This window comes from Limulus polyphemus, unplaced genomic scaffold (genome assembly GCF_000517525.1).
Source record: "Limulus polyphemus unplaced genomic scaffold, Limulus_polyphemus-2.1.2 Scaffold867, whole genome shotgun sequence".
Classification (NCBI taxonomy): Eukaryota; Metazoa; Arthropoda; class Merostomata; order Xiphosura; family Limulidae; genus Limulus; species Limulus polyphemus.
Window position 1 is genome coordinate 377622 of NW_013666477.1, and position 18604 is coordinate 396225.

The 18604-nt window shown below is 30.6% G+C and overlaps 1 protein-coding gene across 1 annotated transcript in view; it reads right to left on the minus strand.

Moving 5' to 3' along the window:
* LOC106460947 (F-box only protein 11) overlaps positions 1–17890 on the minus strand; it is a 33160-nt gene extending 15270 nt beyond the window's left edge. Inside the window, exons 1-7 of the mRNA XM_013920704.2 lie at positions 17700–17890; positions 11833–12042; positions 7930–8074; positions 6265–6394; positions 4371–4451; positions 2711–2834; positions 1511–1617 (exon numbers count right to left, since the gene is read on the minus strand). Of these exons, the coding sequence (XP_013776158.1) occupies positions 1511–1617; positions 2711–2834; positions 4371–4451; positions 6265–6394; positions 7930–8074; positions 11833–12042; positions 17700–17799 (897 nt within the window). The 5' untranslated portion in view covers positions 17800–17890. The remainder of the gene's footprint in view (positions 1–1510; positions 1618–2710; positions 2835–4370; positions 4452–6264; positions 6395–7929; positions 8075–11832; positions 12043–17699) is intronic.
* Positions 17891–18604: the final 714 nt, after the last annotated feature.

Consider the following 18604-nt stretch of genomic DNA (forward strand, 5'->3'; position numbering starts at 1 on the left):
AATTGAATCAATATTTTTACTTCATGATAAATTTTATGCACTTGGCTCTAGGCTAGGTGATCCCACACTACATCTTTACTTTAGGCTTATTATACCAACACTCATTACATTTACAAGGTTTCACAGCACCCCCATAACTAAAATCGTTATGGGCAGACAGTAATCGAAATATTCTAACTGGATAAATGTATTTTGGCTTTTATGGTTCTTCCTGTTTCAATAAACCAAGAGAAATCAAGCATGACGCAACACACGCCAGCTTTCATATATTATTAACATTAATTTATTATTACTCATTACATATTATTCACATATATTGACATAATATTTAACAAGCAATGATTATTCATCTTCAATTCCACATGTACAATCATCAAATAGATGTACATCTTCGTGCTAGCATGCACTGATAACATTATTTTTATCATGCCTTCTTCTTAAGTATGCCATAGAGATACTAAATGTATACAATGGTAAATCTCTGACTTTTTTAACACAGTGGTAACAGAATGAATCACATCCTTTCTATTTCAAATACATGGCTATATAACCACTTCTAGTTTCTTGTTCTAGTTTTTATTAATTTTGTGTAAATCTACACAAGGGCTATCTGCACTAGCCATCCTTAATTTAGCAGTGTAAGATTAGAGGGAAAGCAGCTAGTCATCACCACCCACCACCAACTCTTGGGCTGCTCTTTTACCAATGAATAGTGGGATTGACCATCACATTATAACACTCCCATGGCTGAAAGGGCGAGCATGTTTGGTAGAGTGGGGATTTGAACCCGCAACCCTAACCACCTGGTCGTGTCGGGTTAACCACCTCTAGAAATGTTTTGTATGTTTGTTTATTTTAGAGCAAAGCCACATTGGGCTATCTGCTGTGTCCACCACAGGGAATCAAACCCCAGATTTTAGCATTTTAAAGTCTGTAAACTTACCTCTGATTTACTTGGGGACCTAAAAATGTTTTACAGTTATTCTTTACCACATGAACTGGACATAGAAGTATTGAAAAGCCAAGTGTATCATTAAATCTATGACAGTTTTGTAGAGTTCATATGACATAAGTTGTCATGCTAGACCAAAAAACTGATAAACTGGTTGATATTATTCTAAAAAATAATGGTTGAAACACATGACTAACTTTCTAACATAGATCTGAATACTTCTTTCCTGTCAAATAATGTAACATTCTGATTAATTATGAATCACAAAACGAATACAAACTAAAATGAAATGGAAATCTCTTTTAGAATCAAGCATTATGTATTACAGATTTTTTTGAGTTAACTGATCAAAATTTTTATAAACATTACTCAAAAATCTGCCAAAAATTTCAGCTTATGATGCTAAGAGTTATACTTACCATTAAACTGCAATTCAAGTCATTATGATAGACTTGTGAGATAAGGATGAAGTTTCAAAAGTCTTGGGTTTAAAAATACATAAAACGAGCCTCATTTTTTAAATCTTATTTGTAGAGAAACCAATGAAAAATAACATACCTTAAGCGTAACAAACCCCAAGAATGCTTCTCTAGCACCTTTGGTGAACATAACAGTAGACTCACACTCCCTTTCTAAAATAACATTTTCTGCAACATTGCCTGGAGCTGAAAACAGAAAACATTTCCAATGATTGCATTTACATATTAAAGTTACTAAATTCATTAAAAAACTATTCTTTTTCCTGCTACGAACATCATAAAAGTTTTCTATGAAAGTGTAAAATTTTCAACTGAGAATTAATATCACAATGAACTGTAAGAAATGAACTGAGATGCCTACATTTAATCCACATAGACATAATTCATTAACAAGATACAGACTCAGCATGAAAGTCCATCATCACAATAATATTCTAACTTTTCATCAAGAAACTGGGACGTAAACATTTCGTCAACTTTTAAAATTCTAGGCTAACCTTAAACAAAACTTTTTTAGCACAGAAGCATGGTACAAATTACAGACTACAATTTAATTTTTTCTGGTTTTTGCAAACACTTTTATTGTACCATCTTTCTGAATACGTTTTCCGAAGAACAAAGAAATGGTTTAGGCTTATAGTACTTCAAATTAACAGCTCACACTATAATGTATTTTCCTTTTTTATTTCTACAAATGTGTATTTCCTTTAAATATGAACACAAAATAGTTACCTTTGATAAGTTATTTCATTTCTCATCACATGAAGTAACATATTTGATATACGGGTTACATAGTACCTTGGGCCTAGTTCATGAAACTTAAGCACAACTTTTAGCTGAAGCTTAATTCAATTCAAGTCAGGATATTAAAAGCAGTTAATAGATGCATACAGATTTCCCCTAAACCGCTACCATCTTCCACAATGCTTCATTACTGTATGGCCTATGACATGTTCAATTGACACTGTCCTCATTCTAGTAATAGACTTTCACAAAGTCTGTTACCCACTATTTTTCTAGTTATTTGTACACATGGTGCTTATTACCTTGTTATGGTCTGAACCAATTTCAAAATATTTTAGTTAGGTCTAGTTCCAGTACTTATACATGTAAAATATTATATAATTATACTAATACTCAATGTAGTTGGATATGGTTACAGCTCCAATTACAAATATATATATAAACAAATCCCTTTTGCTAAACTTGTATATAATAAAACTAATAAGGAAAAAAAGAAAAAAAGAAATACATTATTAAGAAATAAATGCTGTCCTACCTGCCCCAATCAATGTCACATTGGAGTAAATAACATAGTCTCCTTTATAAACACCACAATGGATGAAAATCAAAGAATTCTCATATTCCTCAGACTCTAAAGCGTGCTCAATTGTGTCAAAATACTGTCAACAAAATCAAAAGTAAATGAATGATATCAGTGTTAATAATTTGGGCAGTATAGCCAGTACAAGTTTCATTTACTTAGAAATAACAAATGACATTTTTCCGACAGCCCAAGTTATTTAATTTTTTTATTGGACTTCTCTATTCATAAGAAATTCTACATTATTTTTCATGCTTCAAAAAATGGCAGACATCTGTGTACTTAATTAATTATAAAAAAAAGTCTAATAATAATAATAAACTTAATTTCTTTTTTTTATATATTTTCAGCAGAATTTGAGGTATTGTTTATAAATGAACTAAATTTCTTACAATATGTTTATACGATAATGTCTTCATACGAAATATTACATTTTGTTAATAGATAAAAAACAATAACTAATCTTCCAACCTGTTTTGATTTACGTATCTGTACTTCATAATAGTTTATAACATAATTAGTCTTGAGTACAAAACTATCTCACGAGGTGTGTTTTTGTATTTAGCTTAATCCAAGTATTTCAAGATTTGAAATTAACTATATATAGACATATCACACTTTACATTCAACATGCACCATACTGTTTGTATATTAAGCATTTTGAGTTATTATAATAAAGAGAAAGTACTGTATACAGTATGAATTTCTATACTATTAACAATTTTGAACATTTTTAGACAATAAGACTAAAGAAATATAAAATGTTAACAGGTAGATTTAATATTTACAGAGCTAACAAACATTATTTTTTATTCCCTACTGCAAGATAATCAATAACCTTTTTGATAACAATCATGTAAACTGCACTTGTTTCCTCTTAGTTTGTCTATTTTAGATTCAAAATAAGAAGTATGTAAAAATAACATTTACAAAAATGTTAAGTACAATGAATTCTAATGTTTTGCAAGCTTACAACATTTAAAATGTAACTTTATAAAGCTCTGTACTTCGCAAATGAATAACATTTGATTCTCGCCATCCAGTTCAACTATGACTCTCTTAAGGTAGCCAAATGCCTCGTCATCTAATTAGTGACGTGCATGAATGGATTAACGAGATTCCCACTGTCCCTATCTACTATCTAGCGAAACCACAGCCAAGGGAACTGGCTTGGAAAAATCAGCATGGAAAGAAGACCCTGTTAAGTACAATGAATTCTAATGTTTTGCAAGCTTACAACATTTAAAATGTAACTTTGTAAAGCTCTGTGCTTCGCAAATGAATAACATTTGATTCTCGCCATCCAGCTCACCTGGTTGCAACTTTATAAGACAAGATATATATCTGAATACCTCCAATTTCAGGTTCGAAATAGAAAAATTCAGAGGAATGTGGAAGGAAACATCCACAATATATGCAAGTTTTATCACAAACGTTAGAAGTACTGATGTCTAATGCTTTGCCAGTTATCAGTGTTTAAACTGTAACATATAATCAACAAACTCTTAGGTGTGACACATCTCTCAAGTATTTACAGGAACTTAACTTCATGAACTTTTATATAATGCTTCTCAACAGAAAACAGTTTAACCAAAAAGGAAAATTTAAATCTTACAATGATATTTCTCCCACTGTAACGTTCTGGATTGTTTTCTACAAGTTCCTGGTATCCTGGGCGAACGTGTATGCCCCGATACTGAAATAAAAAATGACAACTGTTTCTTAGGCTTTCAAACTTCAATTGAACATGACTTTAATAATAACTTATGATTTTCTGTTAAGTGTTAGCAAGACTCACTCAACTGTTTATCATAACTTTACAACTGGCCAAAACTCCAAGTACAAATGTCTGTACACAGCATGGAATTCTCTCACCCATACATATTACTTCTGTTTTCATAAAATAACAGTTGTGCTGATGTACTTCTAATTCATTCAGTATAGTTTATTCTAAGAAATCCAAATAGTAACATCGAGTGTTAGATTTCACACCAATGATGTGACATGTCTAGTGTAATTTGGCAACTTCAGTACTAATTCTGAAGTAACTCTTCATAAAATTAAAAATTCATCATTACTAGTTATTATTAAGGTGAAAAAGTTCGACCTTACATAAAGAGTTAAGTTACTAAAAATATCAATTCAAACATACATACAAAATTAATACAGCAACAGAAGTTAAAACATAAATTTGTCAATTCTGTCAGTCAGTTCTTATAATTTGTCAGTAACATAAATTATAATTGGCAATTTCAAGCTGCCAAACATCCTAACTGAATTACAGGCCCATAAAGGTGATTTAAATTTCTTACCCTTTCTTTAGCTATCAATTTTTGCCACCAGGTAAATAAAATTATTGTATAAGATAGCACTTTTAAGCACTATTCTTAGAAACAGATCACCACAATTATCATTAACATCTTAAGCCACCACAAATGCATGCAGTGGCATCATGGGAAACAATTTTAGCATCCATATATTTATTTCATGGTACATTCCTGATCATTCAACAGAGCAATGAGAAACAGGCAGACCTAGAACAACAGGATTACATTTTCAAGGATAGATATTTGTAGACAGATTGTTAAATTATGTAGAGCCAAATAATAGAACAATCTCAACAATGAAGTGTAAGAACTCGCACAGAAAGAGCATTTAAGATATTCACGGGCTACAAAATCCTAATCCAAGCCAGTCTAGAGCAATGGCCTCATCTGAAAAGCGTGACTGAACATATCTCCTGGATGTATTAATAGGACAATAAGCAAGAAATTGAAGTTAACGAATTCTCACCAAAAGTTCATACACTTCCATGCACACCAAGATTGACCTAGCTGACTTCCACAAAAGCTAGTCACAAGCAAAAATTGTGGTGCCAAGAAATAATGCGTAATGACAGCCATCTGACTAAGCAAGAACAATGATGGAAGAAACACCATCAGAAGATCATTCTTATAAGATGCAGCTAATGTTGGTGTTTATCTTACAGAACATAAAATGTAACATTATTATAAATAGAGGATACTTTTGTCACCAAGTGAATAATATGAAAGCCCAGTAAAAGATGAAGAGGTCCATATAAAAAATTACATGTTCCTCCAAATTTTCTAAATTCCAGAAATACAATTTTCTGGGTCATTGTGAAAGATCAGAACCAATTCCATAAAAAAAGCTCCAGATCTAAGGGATCCACTTATGGTCAGAACCAATTCCACAGAAAAAGCTCCAGATCTAAAGGATCCACTTATGGTCAGAACCAATTCCACAGAAAAAGCTCCAGATCTAAGGGATCCACTTATGGTCAGAACCAATTCCACAGAAAAAGCTTCAGATCTAAGGGATCCACTTATGGTCAGCTGACCATAAGTGGATCCCTTAGATCTGAAGCCTTTTCTGTGGAATTGGTTAACCAATTCCATAGAAAAGGCTTCAGATCAAAAGTATCCACTCAAGTTCTGTTCAACCATTAGTGTTTTCTGGTAAATAATCAGATTGTAGAAAAAACTCACCAACTGTCTAAAACTCTCTTTCCATGGGTTTTCATTTTCTGTTTCATCAAGCTGTACAAATGCATATTTGCAAGGTCCCATATTGTACAGTGGAAGGTCATATTCATACACACTCTGGTAAAGGTTTTTCCTAATTATAAGGGAGAAGATTATATATACATATACACGACTATTTAAAATGAAAATGTATTGGAATCACAGAAATGGTTTTCAAACTGAGATAAATTGAAAAATCCACATGAAAATAAAATGTAAACGATATGTTACTATCATTCAGTATATTAACAATAAAAATTAAAATAAACAAATAAAACTTCTAAGTATTACTACTGTATAAACTGAGTAGTAAAGAAATAGGAACTGTCTATTGCATTTTTTAATTCATGTATTAAGTGCTATTTTTGTTTTTAATATTGTCAACTTATCTGATAAAAGCTTCTTAACATATTTTATTGACTCTTTCTACAATTCACTGTAAGTTTGGAGATGCTCAGCTCATCAGAGATTTTTGTCAAATGTCAGAGGTGCAAGATTTTGGATAGTGTCCAAAATAAACACCACATCACAGCAATAAAAACTACGATGCTGTTATAATTGTCTGTAGCAGTATATTTTCAATGATATATATTTTAATTATTAAACCCATACTTTACACAATTTCAGACAAATAAATGGTTTAACCAAACACCTTTAACAGCGAGTACAAGAACTTAATACGTAAAGGATATTTTGGGTAATATTTATATAAGAAATATTTAAAAATTAATTTTTTAATTTTGTGATTTTTAGTACTTTTATGTTCTTATAAATATCCAAAATAACTAGATCTCACACTAGGCTACATAAATATTTGTTCGATAACTATATAACTTTTACGTCTGATGGAATAAATTGAGAAACAGGTCAATCTAAGATCTGTAATCACCAAAACAAATATAACAGACAATGATTACATTCTAATTTAAATATCAATGTGACTTCATCCTTTATTTAATGACAAAACGTTACCAATCTATGGCCATGAACTCTCTAAAAAAATATAATTAGTAAAACAATGTCACATTTAAGACATTAGAAAAAGTATTGCAATATTTTAAACAAAACAAATGACTTTCTTAACGACACATTTACTGATTTTTGTAAGCAGTAACAAAAGATTAATGAAAACAAACCTAAGATCCAAGATTTATTACCATTCAACTTAAATCAACACGTTTGTACCCACAAAAAAAAACAAAAAAACAATTTTCAAAAGTCTCCTTATACTTGAATTCTTATATAATTGTAGATTTACAAAAGACACTTTACAATAAATGAATTATTACAAAGGCTCCATAAGTAAAGAGAGCAATGACATTCAGCTCACTGTCTTCATAAAAATTATGGAAATAACAATAAGCTAAGCAAACATTTAGTGGATGAAGAATTCTTTTATGGACAACTTGCCAAGAGAATTTAGAAGAATCTCTTTTTTGATGTGAAACTGAAGTTTAAGTAGAGCACACTGAAGCGCCATCTTCTATCAAACTTTCAAAACAGTTCTGTTCATATAAAGATCTTTGTTCACTGTGCTTCATCTGTTAACTATGTCTTCAAAATTACACAAAGCTCTGTATTTCTGATATAAATAAGTAATAATGTAACAAAGGATATAACTACACTCACCAGAGTTCGGTGTCGTTACTGATAGTGTGGAAGCGCTTACAGACCTGGGCAACTCGACACAGGTCTTGTTCCAACAAATATGAGAATATATTTAACACTAACTCATCGGGTATTTCATACAAGAGATAATGAGCAGCATCCACTTCTAAAAAAAAAGAAGAAATTAATAAAAATGTCATAAGATACTGTGAAATTAAGCAAAATAAACATCTTAACTCAAAAAAGGTAACTTTCAAATATCATCTATTATAATAATGCTCAGTTTTTGTATGTCCACCATACTATCTAAATGTGTGTGCATGCACACTTCATTCCAACGTACGTAAACGAAAGGTATCCGGATGTAAATACTTCAGTAAACATATTGTACAACAACATATTAAAAACTTACCAAAGTTTTATAAGAAGGTGTAATGTTAAATCATAGAAGAACATTTCAAATATAAGCTTATTTATTGATAATATTAAGTATGGTAAAGCTTAGCCCTAACTAAATTAAAGCATAAAATGTATCCATGCTACAATGTTAATTTATCTCTTTATAAAATATAGGCTGAACTAATGTTAGGCCTATATATATATATATATATTTATTTATTTCACATCTAATGTCCTTGTTATTCTTAATTAATTAAACCACTGTTTTACAGACATAAGACTGATGACAAAATTAGACAATATTATCATGCTACTATCTGTTTCAGTAACACCATTATCTGAAAATGAAAAACTCAACTTGCTCATTTAGAAACACACCTTACAGAAACAAAGAATGCTAATGCACATGTCAATCTATCTATCTACAAACACACACACATATATATATAGGTTCTTCCTTTTTCATAATTATGAAGTCTCTTCTCAGTATTTTTAAAACTAAAAGGATAGTAGCTCTGCTTGTGACAGTTGCCACAAAAAATTCATTTGTAAGACTCAATATTAAGAACAATAAATATTACTGTTCCTGATTTTAACCATCATGCATTGCTTCTGTGCATGATATTATTACACAACATTTAAATTTAGTGAGCTTAATTACAGTTTAGTTATGTTTAACTAATATGAAAAACTACAACATTAAAACAATGATGTTTTTGTGCATAATGTAATTATACAAAATGTTAGTTTGGTAAATTTATCTAAAACAAAAGACTAAGGTGGCTTTATGGTGATAAACAGAAAACTGAAAAATAAATTAACAATTTAAAAGAAGAGTGTTTACAGACATTCTTTCCCCAGAGCAGCGAATTTAAAACAAGGAACCCACTGACTCAAACTTACATACAAGCTAGTATTATACTACACCATGAAACAATGAATCCACCGACCCAAATTTACACACAAGATAGTATTATACTATACCATGAAACAATGAATCCACTGACCCAAATTTACACACAAGATAGCATTATACTAACCATGAAACAATGAATCCACCGACCCAAATTTATACACAAGATAGTATTATACTATACCATGAAACAATGAATCCACCGACCCAAATTTACATACAAGATAGCATTATACTATACCAATGAACAATGAATCCACCAACCCAAATTTACACAAAAGATAGTATTACATTACACCAGCAGCAACATAAAGATTACATAACTATTATATAATGAATCACATTCTCATAACCTCACAATAGTAAAACCAAAACATTTAACGTGATACATCAAAAAACACAATGCACACAAGGGGTCAACGAGGCAAGTTTCATGCCAACTTCATAATGAATGACATGCAAGTGGAAAAATTCCTACAGATGTGATATTCAAGTGATGTAAGTATAGAGGATGTTGATTAATGGGAAACTTGAACGATAAAATCAAAAGTGCTTAGTTTCTCTTGATTCCCTACATATGACTTTGGTATTAGAAAAGTCTGTTTTACGTATGTGACACAAGTTGCTCATGTTTAAATACACGTGACAGGAATATTCTCTTAGCTGCACCCAAATTCATGACCCGTTTCCCCTATGTATAAGGACAATCCTGATAAAAAAACACTTTGTATATACATCCATATTTAGGTGTCTTGTTAGATTTGTCTAAAATTAGAGATGTGTTGCAAGGTTAGCCAGGAATTCAAAGAAGGTTCTAAACATTCCAAGGCTCACCAAGCAGTGTCAGCTGTTTTGTTCTCTATTTTTAATAGAAACTATTTGACAATGTTTAAATAGTAATCACACGTTAAACATCAATCATGTGGAAAATGTAATTTTTTTATTGGTATAATGTTTATTACTTAAACAAAAATCCTTTTATTAAAACAACAACAACAACCAAAATGTCATATGTAGTAGCTCCTACTGAACACTGGATGGAGCAGACCATCATGGTGAAGTATAGGGGTGCACATTTAGCAGCTGCATTGCTTAAATACAATGTACTGAATGATTAGTGTACAAAACATGAGAGAAATGTTACTGTACAATATGTATGGAACATAAAATACAAGCTAACACTGATAATTTTAATGTTGAAAAGAATATTGTTAAGAAATGTGACTAATAATGACACTCTCTTGTAATTTTCTGTAACAGTTAAAGATCCATATTTATTTTCTAATCACATTGTTACAACAATTTTGTGCTAAAAATATGATTTTTAATCTGCTTGAAATGGTGACTGTTGAAGAAATATGCTTTGCATAAGTCAGCTGCAATTCTTTTAACTGGCCACAACAGGGTGCATTGCAATGCAGCATCAAATACATGTACATAAATAATGGACTGTTTTTGTTTATATCTAAAACATAAAAACATGATTACTGTTCAACATAACATATTTTGAAACGACACGTGAATGTTATTTAATTTATATGGATTATGTGTAAAATAAAACGATTTCAATCGCGCTTAAACTAGACGTTATGGTGGCTTCATCAGTAAATTAGTACTACCGAACGTTCACACCATGCTTTAATGTATTCCAAGGGTCAAAATCTACCCTTCCTTACAGATCTATCTAAAGTCCAACTGGATAGTTTTTGACCCATTACAATTAAGAATTTAACTGGCTGCAGTATATTTGCCAGCAATCTTGTCCCAAAATTTCTTAAAAGCCCTTGAGAATGATGAAATAAATGGAATACAACAATAAAGATCACTGTGTACATGTATATTAGTATAGTTTAAATGTCTGCTTAGCACAGTACTGTTATTTAAGTACACACAGAATAACTTTACATAAGACAGGACCAGGAAAGGATATACTTCAAATTACAACAGCATAATCATACTATAGATTCCCACTAAAAATATTTCCTGAAGAGTGACCTTTGAAGTCACGAAACCGGTAGAAGAAATTAATAAAAGAAAATAAAAAAGTCTGACATTCCAGTGTTTTATTATTTGTACCTACAGGTGAATCTTATTGATGTTACTTTCATATTTACTAAATATTTTCTCACAAGGTGCACTAGAGTACTTTTATACTTATTAGATATTTTCTCACAAGGTGCACTAGAGTACTTTTATACTTACTAAATATTTTCTCACAAGGTGCACTAGAGTACTTTTATACTTATTAGATATTTTCTCACAAGGTGCACTAGAGTACTTTTCTACTTACTAAATATTTTCTCACAAGGTGCAATAGAGCACTTTTATACTTACTAAATATTTTCTCACAAAGTGCACTAGAGTACTTTTCTACTTACTAAATATTTTCTCACAATGTATATTAGAATAAATACTTGTATTGTGCTTATGTCAAACATACGTATCCATACTGAATCACTTAATATAGCAAATAACAAAGAAAAACGTTTAACGTTTGGTAATTTTAATGAAAAACTTTAGGAATAACTCCTTATGATAATATACTCTCATTAACTTCAATCACTCAGAATATGAATCAAAAGATGAAGCTGAGAACAGACCGGAAAACCTACCATCAGCAGAAGAACATGAACGCTTTGGACGTTTACGAGGTATCATCACTTGGTTGCAGCCTGGTCCTCTTCCACCACAACCACTACTGGACCCAGGACATCCACTTTCTTGAAGTGAGAGTTTTCGCCGAAGGTCATAGGGAGGTTGATGTGTGGTACACATGCCTGGCCGTCCAGGAGAGCAGAAACCATTGTCCTGATAGTTTACAACTAAAATAAGAAAATTAATCATTATGTGTTAATTGTACAAAACCTTTTGTAGGAACTGAACAACTTGAATTAGACATATTTCAAATTTGAAAGACAACTGCAGATACACTACAAACAAATGCACCTTGTGTATGTTGAAAAGCTCTGTAAATAACATTTGGATCAGCTTCCATTGTAAATCAAGATGGAAAAAAGACCATAAAGGTCTGTAACAATTAGCGGAATTCACTAACGGGTTACATTCAACTACTAGATTATTTTCAAATATGAGACGTGAATAGTTGAAATAATCAAAAATAGTAATAATCAGAAACACTAGTTCTGATTAACTCACTATTTCCATGAGTTGTGACCAAGGCCAGCCCACCATTGTTTGTTTTGTAGCTGAAATTTTAGCCATATTTGTCTATTTGTAGCCAATACATAAATCATTCCAAATCTGTATAGGATTTTCCCTGACTTGAAGATGAGGCCTAAGTGAAAATTGAAGAGTTTCAAATGGCAAGTATGGTCAAGGGGGGTTAGGCTCCTTTGAAGGTCCAGAGTAATGTCCTGGTAGGACATAAAGGGACAAAAAAAAAGTCCCTGGTGTTATAGAGAAAAATTAAAAAAAAAAAGTAAAGAATATGATAATAATCTAAACTTTTATGAAATGTAATCAAGTTAAAAATTGTGAAGAATGAAAACTTGTTGTAAATTTTCAAAAATCTGTAGCCTGTTTGACCACAGAATTTTCTAAAAACTTGTACTATCAAACAGTGAAAAATTACAAGACTGTCTTCTTTAAAATAAACATTAATTCTTCACTGTCAAAAATTCTAAACATTTATGTGCTTAAGCTTTACAGTTACGAATTCAAAAATCTATAAAAATTAAAACTTCTACAAATAAACAGCAAAGGGTGAAAAATATTTTCAGATTTAAATCTACTTAAGCCTGTCATCTACTGCATAATTTGCAATAGGGTAAAAAGTTAGCGAGAGATTTCATAAACACAGAATATAAATTATTAATTGTAATATCAATAAGCCAGTCTCCCAACATTTCTTGGGGCAAATAAAATTTTTTCATCTCAAACCTGTTGTTTTAAGGTCTGCTCCAACTGAATATCTCTCATGTGAATGCAAGGAACAGCATCTTATTTATATCCTAGGAACTCTTTCCTTACCAGGATTAAAACATAAAATGGTCTTTCATGTTTCCTTCTGATTAGTTCGTTGTTTCTTACACAGTTGTTTACTGTAACCTTACTGTACATTCTCTTTTACTTTTTTTAAACAGTAGATTAGTAGTTGTAAAAAGATAATTTTACTGCATTTTCTTTAACTTATTTCAAGGTACCTTTTAAAACTTTTTCATCCACTCACATAAATTTTATTTTATTAATTTACTTAACTTCATTTATCAGGATTTTACTGTATTGTTTGTTTTGCCTACATATTTTGCTAACAACTAATCTACTTGTAATGAGATCTACATGTTCCCTTTCGTTATTCTGTTATTGTCATTTGAACTTGTTTCACATTTAATTTTTAAAAGAATTTTAGACACTACCTAATGATATGCCTTGATCCAAAACACCATTTTAAAATAAATTTAATGTTTTAATGTTGTTTACTTTTGACAAGTAACACTTTTTGTAATTCTAATCTTACTATAATGGATGTAGCGTGTATGTCAGTATCTATGTATGTAATCAAAACTTGTGCACCATCTATTAAATGCCACCACAAACAAATATCCATAAAAAATTTCACATTTTGGATATTCAAGATTCAGACAATTAGAAAAATAACTGTGGTATGTGCAACAACCATTTCTTTATAATAGAACACAATTTTAGATAAAGGTACTCTCCTCACAACAAGAACATGACTTTCACTAGGACTGTATGTAACTGTTTGATTACATCTTTATTGGTATAATTTTTAAATGTAGTAATGAGAAACTGGAGTTCTTAAAAAACTATTATTTTTTCAATAAATGATACCATTTTTAATATACATTACAGTTTATATCTGTAAAATTTATTAAAATTTTGAACTCTGTACACTGAATCATTTTGACGTAATGAATTGCATATGACTAAAGAGCACAATCCGAACACTTTTCCTGTGCTGTACTTCCCACAAAAAAATCTTTTTTTTTTAGAAAATGTTCACTTTTTCTACATTTTTATCATTAAGGTATGAATACTGCAATTAGTAATTACTAACACAAGCAGTTGCCTGTAGGTGGCATTTCAGCTCATGTAACTAGTCTCAATTTAGCTAAAACCTAACACAACAAACACTCTCTGACACTGAAAGGTTGCAGTTTGAATGTCAAAAGTACCATGCTAATTGTTAAAAAATAGGCTAGTGTGTCGTTTCCTAGTTAATCCTTAATTGCATAAACTCAAAATGAGAAAGAGAATACAGGTTCACAAAACTTGTAATTATCATGTGTATAGATCATTGCCTCATCTGTTTCATACTCTTTTTAGCCCTAGTTCAGTAACCACATAGTTGGAAGAACTGTGCATTTAGAAAGTAACTTTCATCTAAAATTACTTATACTTCTTAAAGCTAATTTTACATGTTTTAAGGTTACAAGTCTTATTTGATTTTACTTTCATAGTACCTACATTTCTCTATTTATTTACTTTGGAGTTAATACATCACTAACCCTAAAACTATTAATGGGGTCTATCATCAGCTTTACACATCTTTTGATACCATTTATATACCAAATTGCTTGTGGGTTCACAAACACTAGTTAAATAGTCCCTAATAATGAGTCACATTACAAATATATATATATGTGTGCAATACTGCAATTAGTCTCACTAATTACTGCTTGGATCTCCTATGTAATTTACATAGAAAATTACTGATTTCACCCAATATTTTCATCAGTGTTAACCGGCAAAAACATAAAATTTCTCAATATGTAAACCTTATTAGTAGAAAATGGTATAAAAACAAGCCAGTTATTTGAGGATTAAAACGAATAATGTACTGAATATAATATAAATGAAAAAATATATATATATATGTATAATTGATTACTTATGAGCATCAACTATATTGATTAGTGTCATGTAAAATGATCAACTAATCAAAATTAGTGTTTACAGTTATTATTTTTTTGATTATTCCACCAATCCAAGTAATTAATGAAATATCACCATTATTTCTCATTATTTTTGGTTGGTCAGCTTAATCAGTTAGTGTCACAACTCACAAAAATAATCAACTAATTAAAAATTAGCATTTCCAATTATTACTATTTTAAATTATTCCAACTATGCTAGTCTTGTAAGAATAATCAAATACTTAAATGTACTCACTTAATGAGCACTTAATCAATTAGTAAGTTCCATTAATTGCCCAGCTCTAGGTGCAGCATGAGTTTATTAAAGAATTACACCTTACAAGTCAAAACAACCTTTTTTTTACTCAATCAAGGAAAGTTGAAGAAAAATTTAAACATTAATAAAGCAGAGAAAGTTCTACTTCTGATCATTTGAAGTGTATACTATGTGGTAAATCTCAAATGCTATATTATTTGTGTTCTTATAGTTGGAGTATTATAAGGTGTAAATTAAATGGTAAAAAAGAAGTTATATGAAAGAACTGATTTATCACATACAAAAACAATTAACAAATATATGTATATATCTTCAGTGTGATTTTACAAATACAATGAACTAAAAACATTTGCAAAAAAATTAATTGAACAAAGTTAATCCAATGATAATACTAAATGCTTATACAATTTTCAAAACTCTAGAAGGATTTACTAATGCACTGCATTGGTGACTAATGTCACTACAGCAATTACCTTGATCAACAACTGATGTAAGGAATGGCTAATAAACATTCAATCAGTGGTAGAAACTGTAAGAATAGTCTAATTAATGAACTTGCTCTGGTTGGTTAGAACAAATGGTTAAGTCTAGAACAGAATTTTAGATTATAATGTGGTTTTCTTTACATCAGGTAGTTTGTTTTATAGCAAAGTTGTTTGAAATAGAGTACATAAAATATGAAACAAACAGAAAAATTGCTATAATATGTAAACAGTTTATTGGTTTACAACAAGAAAGCAAAATTATTTCACATCTAACTATTATGTTTTAAAAATTAATCCAGAAGAATCAAATTTTTGGTTAGATAACTGAGGAACCAAATGATCTGATACTACATTTTGATTTTTATGTTCTTAAGTATAATCTACAAGGTGATGCAAAAGCTCCACCCTCAAAATGGCTTTGCTAAACATTAGGTTTGCATTACATTAACTGAAAGACTTGGTTTGGCAATCTTCAGAAAATCTTTTTGATATTTGCAAAAAATTATGGAAGTAGTAATCTTAAAACCAGATTTATTTATAAGCTTTGAAATTATAAACCTATTTCTTAGATAGAATTATTTTTACTGTAAAATTGGTAATAAACTGAACTATCTGCTTGGTATGCAAAGTCTAAATTCTTGTTGATTTTAGATAAATACACTTCTGACACAAGGTTACATTTAGTTTAGTTTGGTTAGTCTTTCTCATTTGGTGATGAAAGTTGGCCTCAGTAGGCTGATTTTCTGTCATTTTTTATTCTTATGTTATTAAAAATATAGTTTTGTATCTTAACAGCCCACATCCAAGAAAGCCTTTAAACATTTCTTCTGCAAAAACAATATTAAAACTGCAGCAAGTCACATGCAAAACACATTCAGAAATCAGTAAAACTTCAGCTGTTTTACTTACATATTCAGTTTTAAACAATGATAATTTTGTGCAGTTAAAAGCTTAAAATAGCATCCTGTACCTTTTCAAGACAAATTTAGCTTAGCTTTGTGTCATTTGTTCAAATGAGCTAATATTATAAAAATAATTACTATACTCAACAAAATGTGAGAGAATTTGCAAGTAAATAGATCTTAATATAATTGTTATACTATAGTAAAGGCAATTTTTAAATCTCAAGCAGAAGTCTGAACAAGATAAAACTAAGAGCTTAATCAGCATTTTTACTGCAACTGATAACTGCACACATAAGGTGCAAAATAGCCACTGACAATCTTATAACATTTCACTTGATCCCCAGACACACACATTCTTTATTCATGTTAATTTACAGATCTGTTTTTTTAAATTTTGAGTAGTGTTGGAAGGAAAAGACTAAAACAAACAACTAATTTGTATTGTAGTGGTAATTATGACATGCAAAGAGGGCACTGCCACTAGTACTAGATACAGATATATATCCATTGACAAGTCTTATGATTTTATTAAGTATTTAATGCAGTATTGTCAGTATTACTTAATTAGTCCAGGACTTACAGGCTTAATACATAAGAAATGAACTTATGTGGTACTGTACAATGTACAATTTTGAGTTTTGTTACTTCTACTGTTGTAGTCGCACTACTACTAGTAATAGTATTACTAGTTTAGTGGTAACTACTACAACTCCACCCAGTTAGACGATAAAATGCCAAACGTACTAACAATATCGAGGAAACAAGTTATAGTTTTGATTTTAACTCTACAAAATATACTAAATAACATTTGCTTGGTAAATTAGGTACATATCAAATGTAGGCCTAACTTATTTCTGAACAATGCTTTTTTATATACTGCAGTGCAATTGATTCATTAACGATAACGTTGTCTACCTGTGTCGTTGACTAATGGTGGCAAAACGAAACGTTTCAAGTTCTTTTTTTTTGTCTTCCGTACGTTTTGACGGGTCATTCTTACTGTGGAATAAGACATAATGGCAAAAATGCTGATATAACTTAAGTAACTGACAAAGAAACTAAAAACAACCGAGAAAACTTTATTCCTGGAGGGTAGCCATTTTCTTCTCAATAAGATAGAAACAGTTGATGAGAACCAATCACAAGGTTTGAATGCTGTCACGTGTATTATAAGCGTGTCCTCGAATTGTTTCAGAAAACGGTTTATAGGTGTCGCTAACTAAAACAATAAATCATAGTAATAACAGTTAAAAACGGTATTTAATATTTGAAAGTTTCATAATCGAACAAAATCTATTATTAAATGTCTCTAAAAGTAAAAATAAAACATTATGATACATAATATTTGAAAGAAAAAGTAGTGTATATCAGTAGTTTCTAAAACTCTCAAATATAAACATATTTTTAACTATTAAGAGCCTTCCTCGGGTTAGCGGTAAGTTTACAGACTTACACTGCTAAAATCCGGAGTTCGATTCCCCACAGTGAACAGAGTACAAATAGCTCATTGTGTATCTTATCACTAACAACTCAACAGCAACTACTACTGCTAGGATGACGCTCGCTCATGTTTTTGTTTTCATGCAGTTTTAGTCATGACAGTTCTATTGCAAGTTCTCTCAAGGAAGGTCTCGCTGGTGTTAGAACTGTGTTCAGATTTCTCAAAAGATGCAATGTAACATATGAATTTGTTAACCCCCATAAAAAAAACATAAGATTTCTGTACAGATCATTAGTACAATAGGTTTTCCACGAAATGCAGCATCCGCACTCTGTCCACAACGGAGAATCGAACTCCGGATTTTAGTGTTGTAAATCCG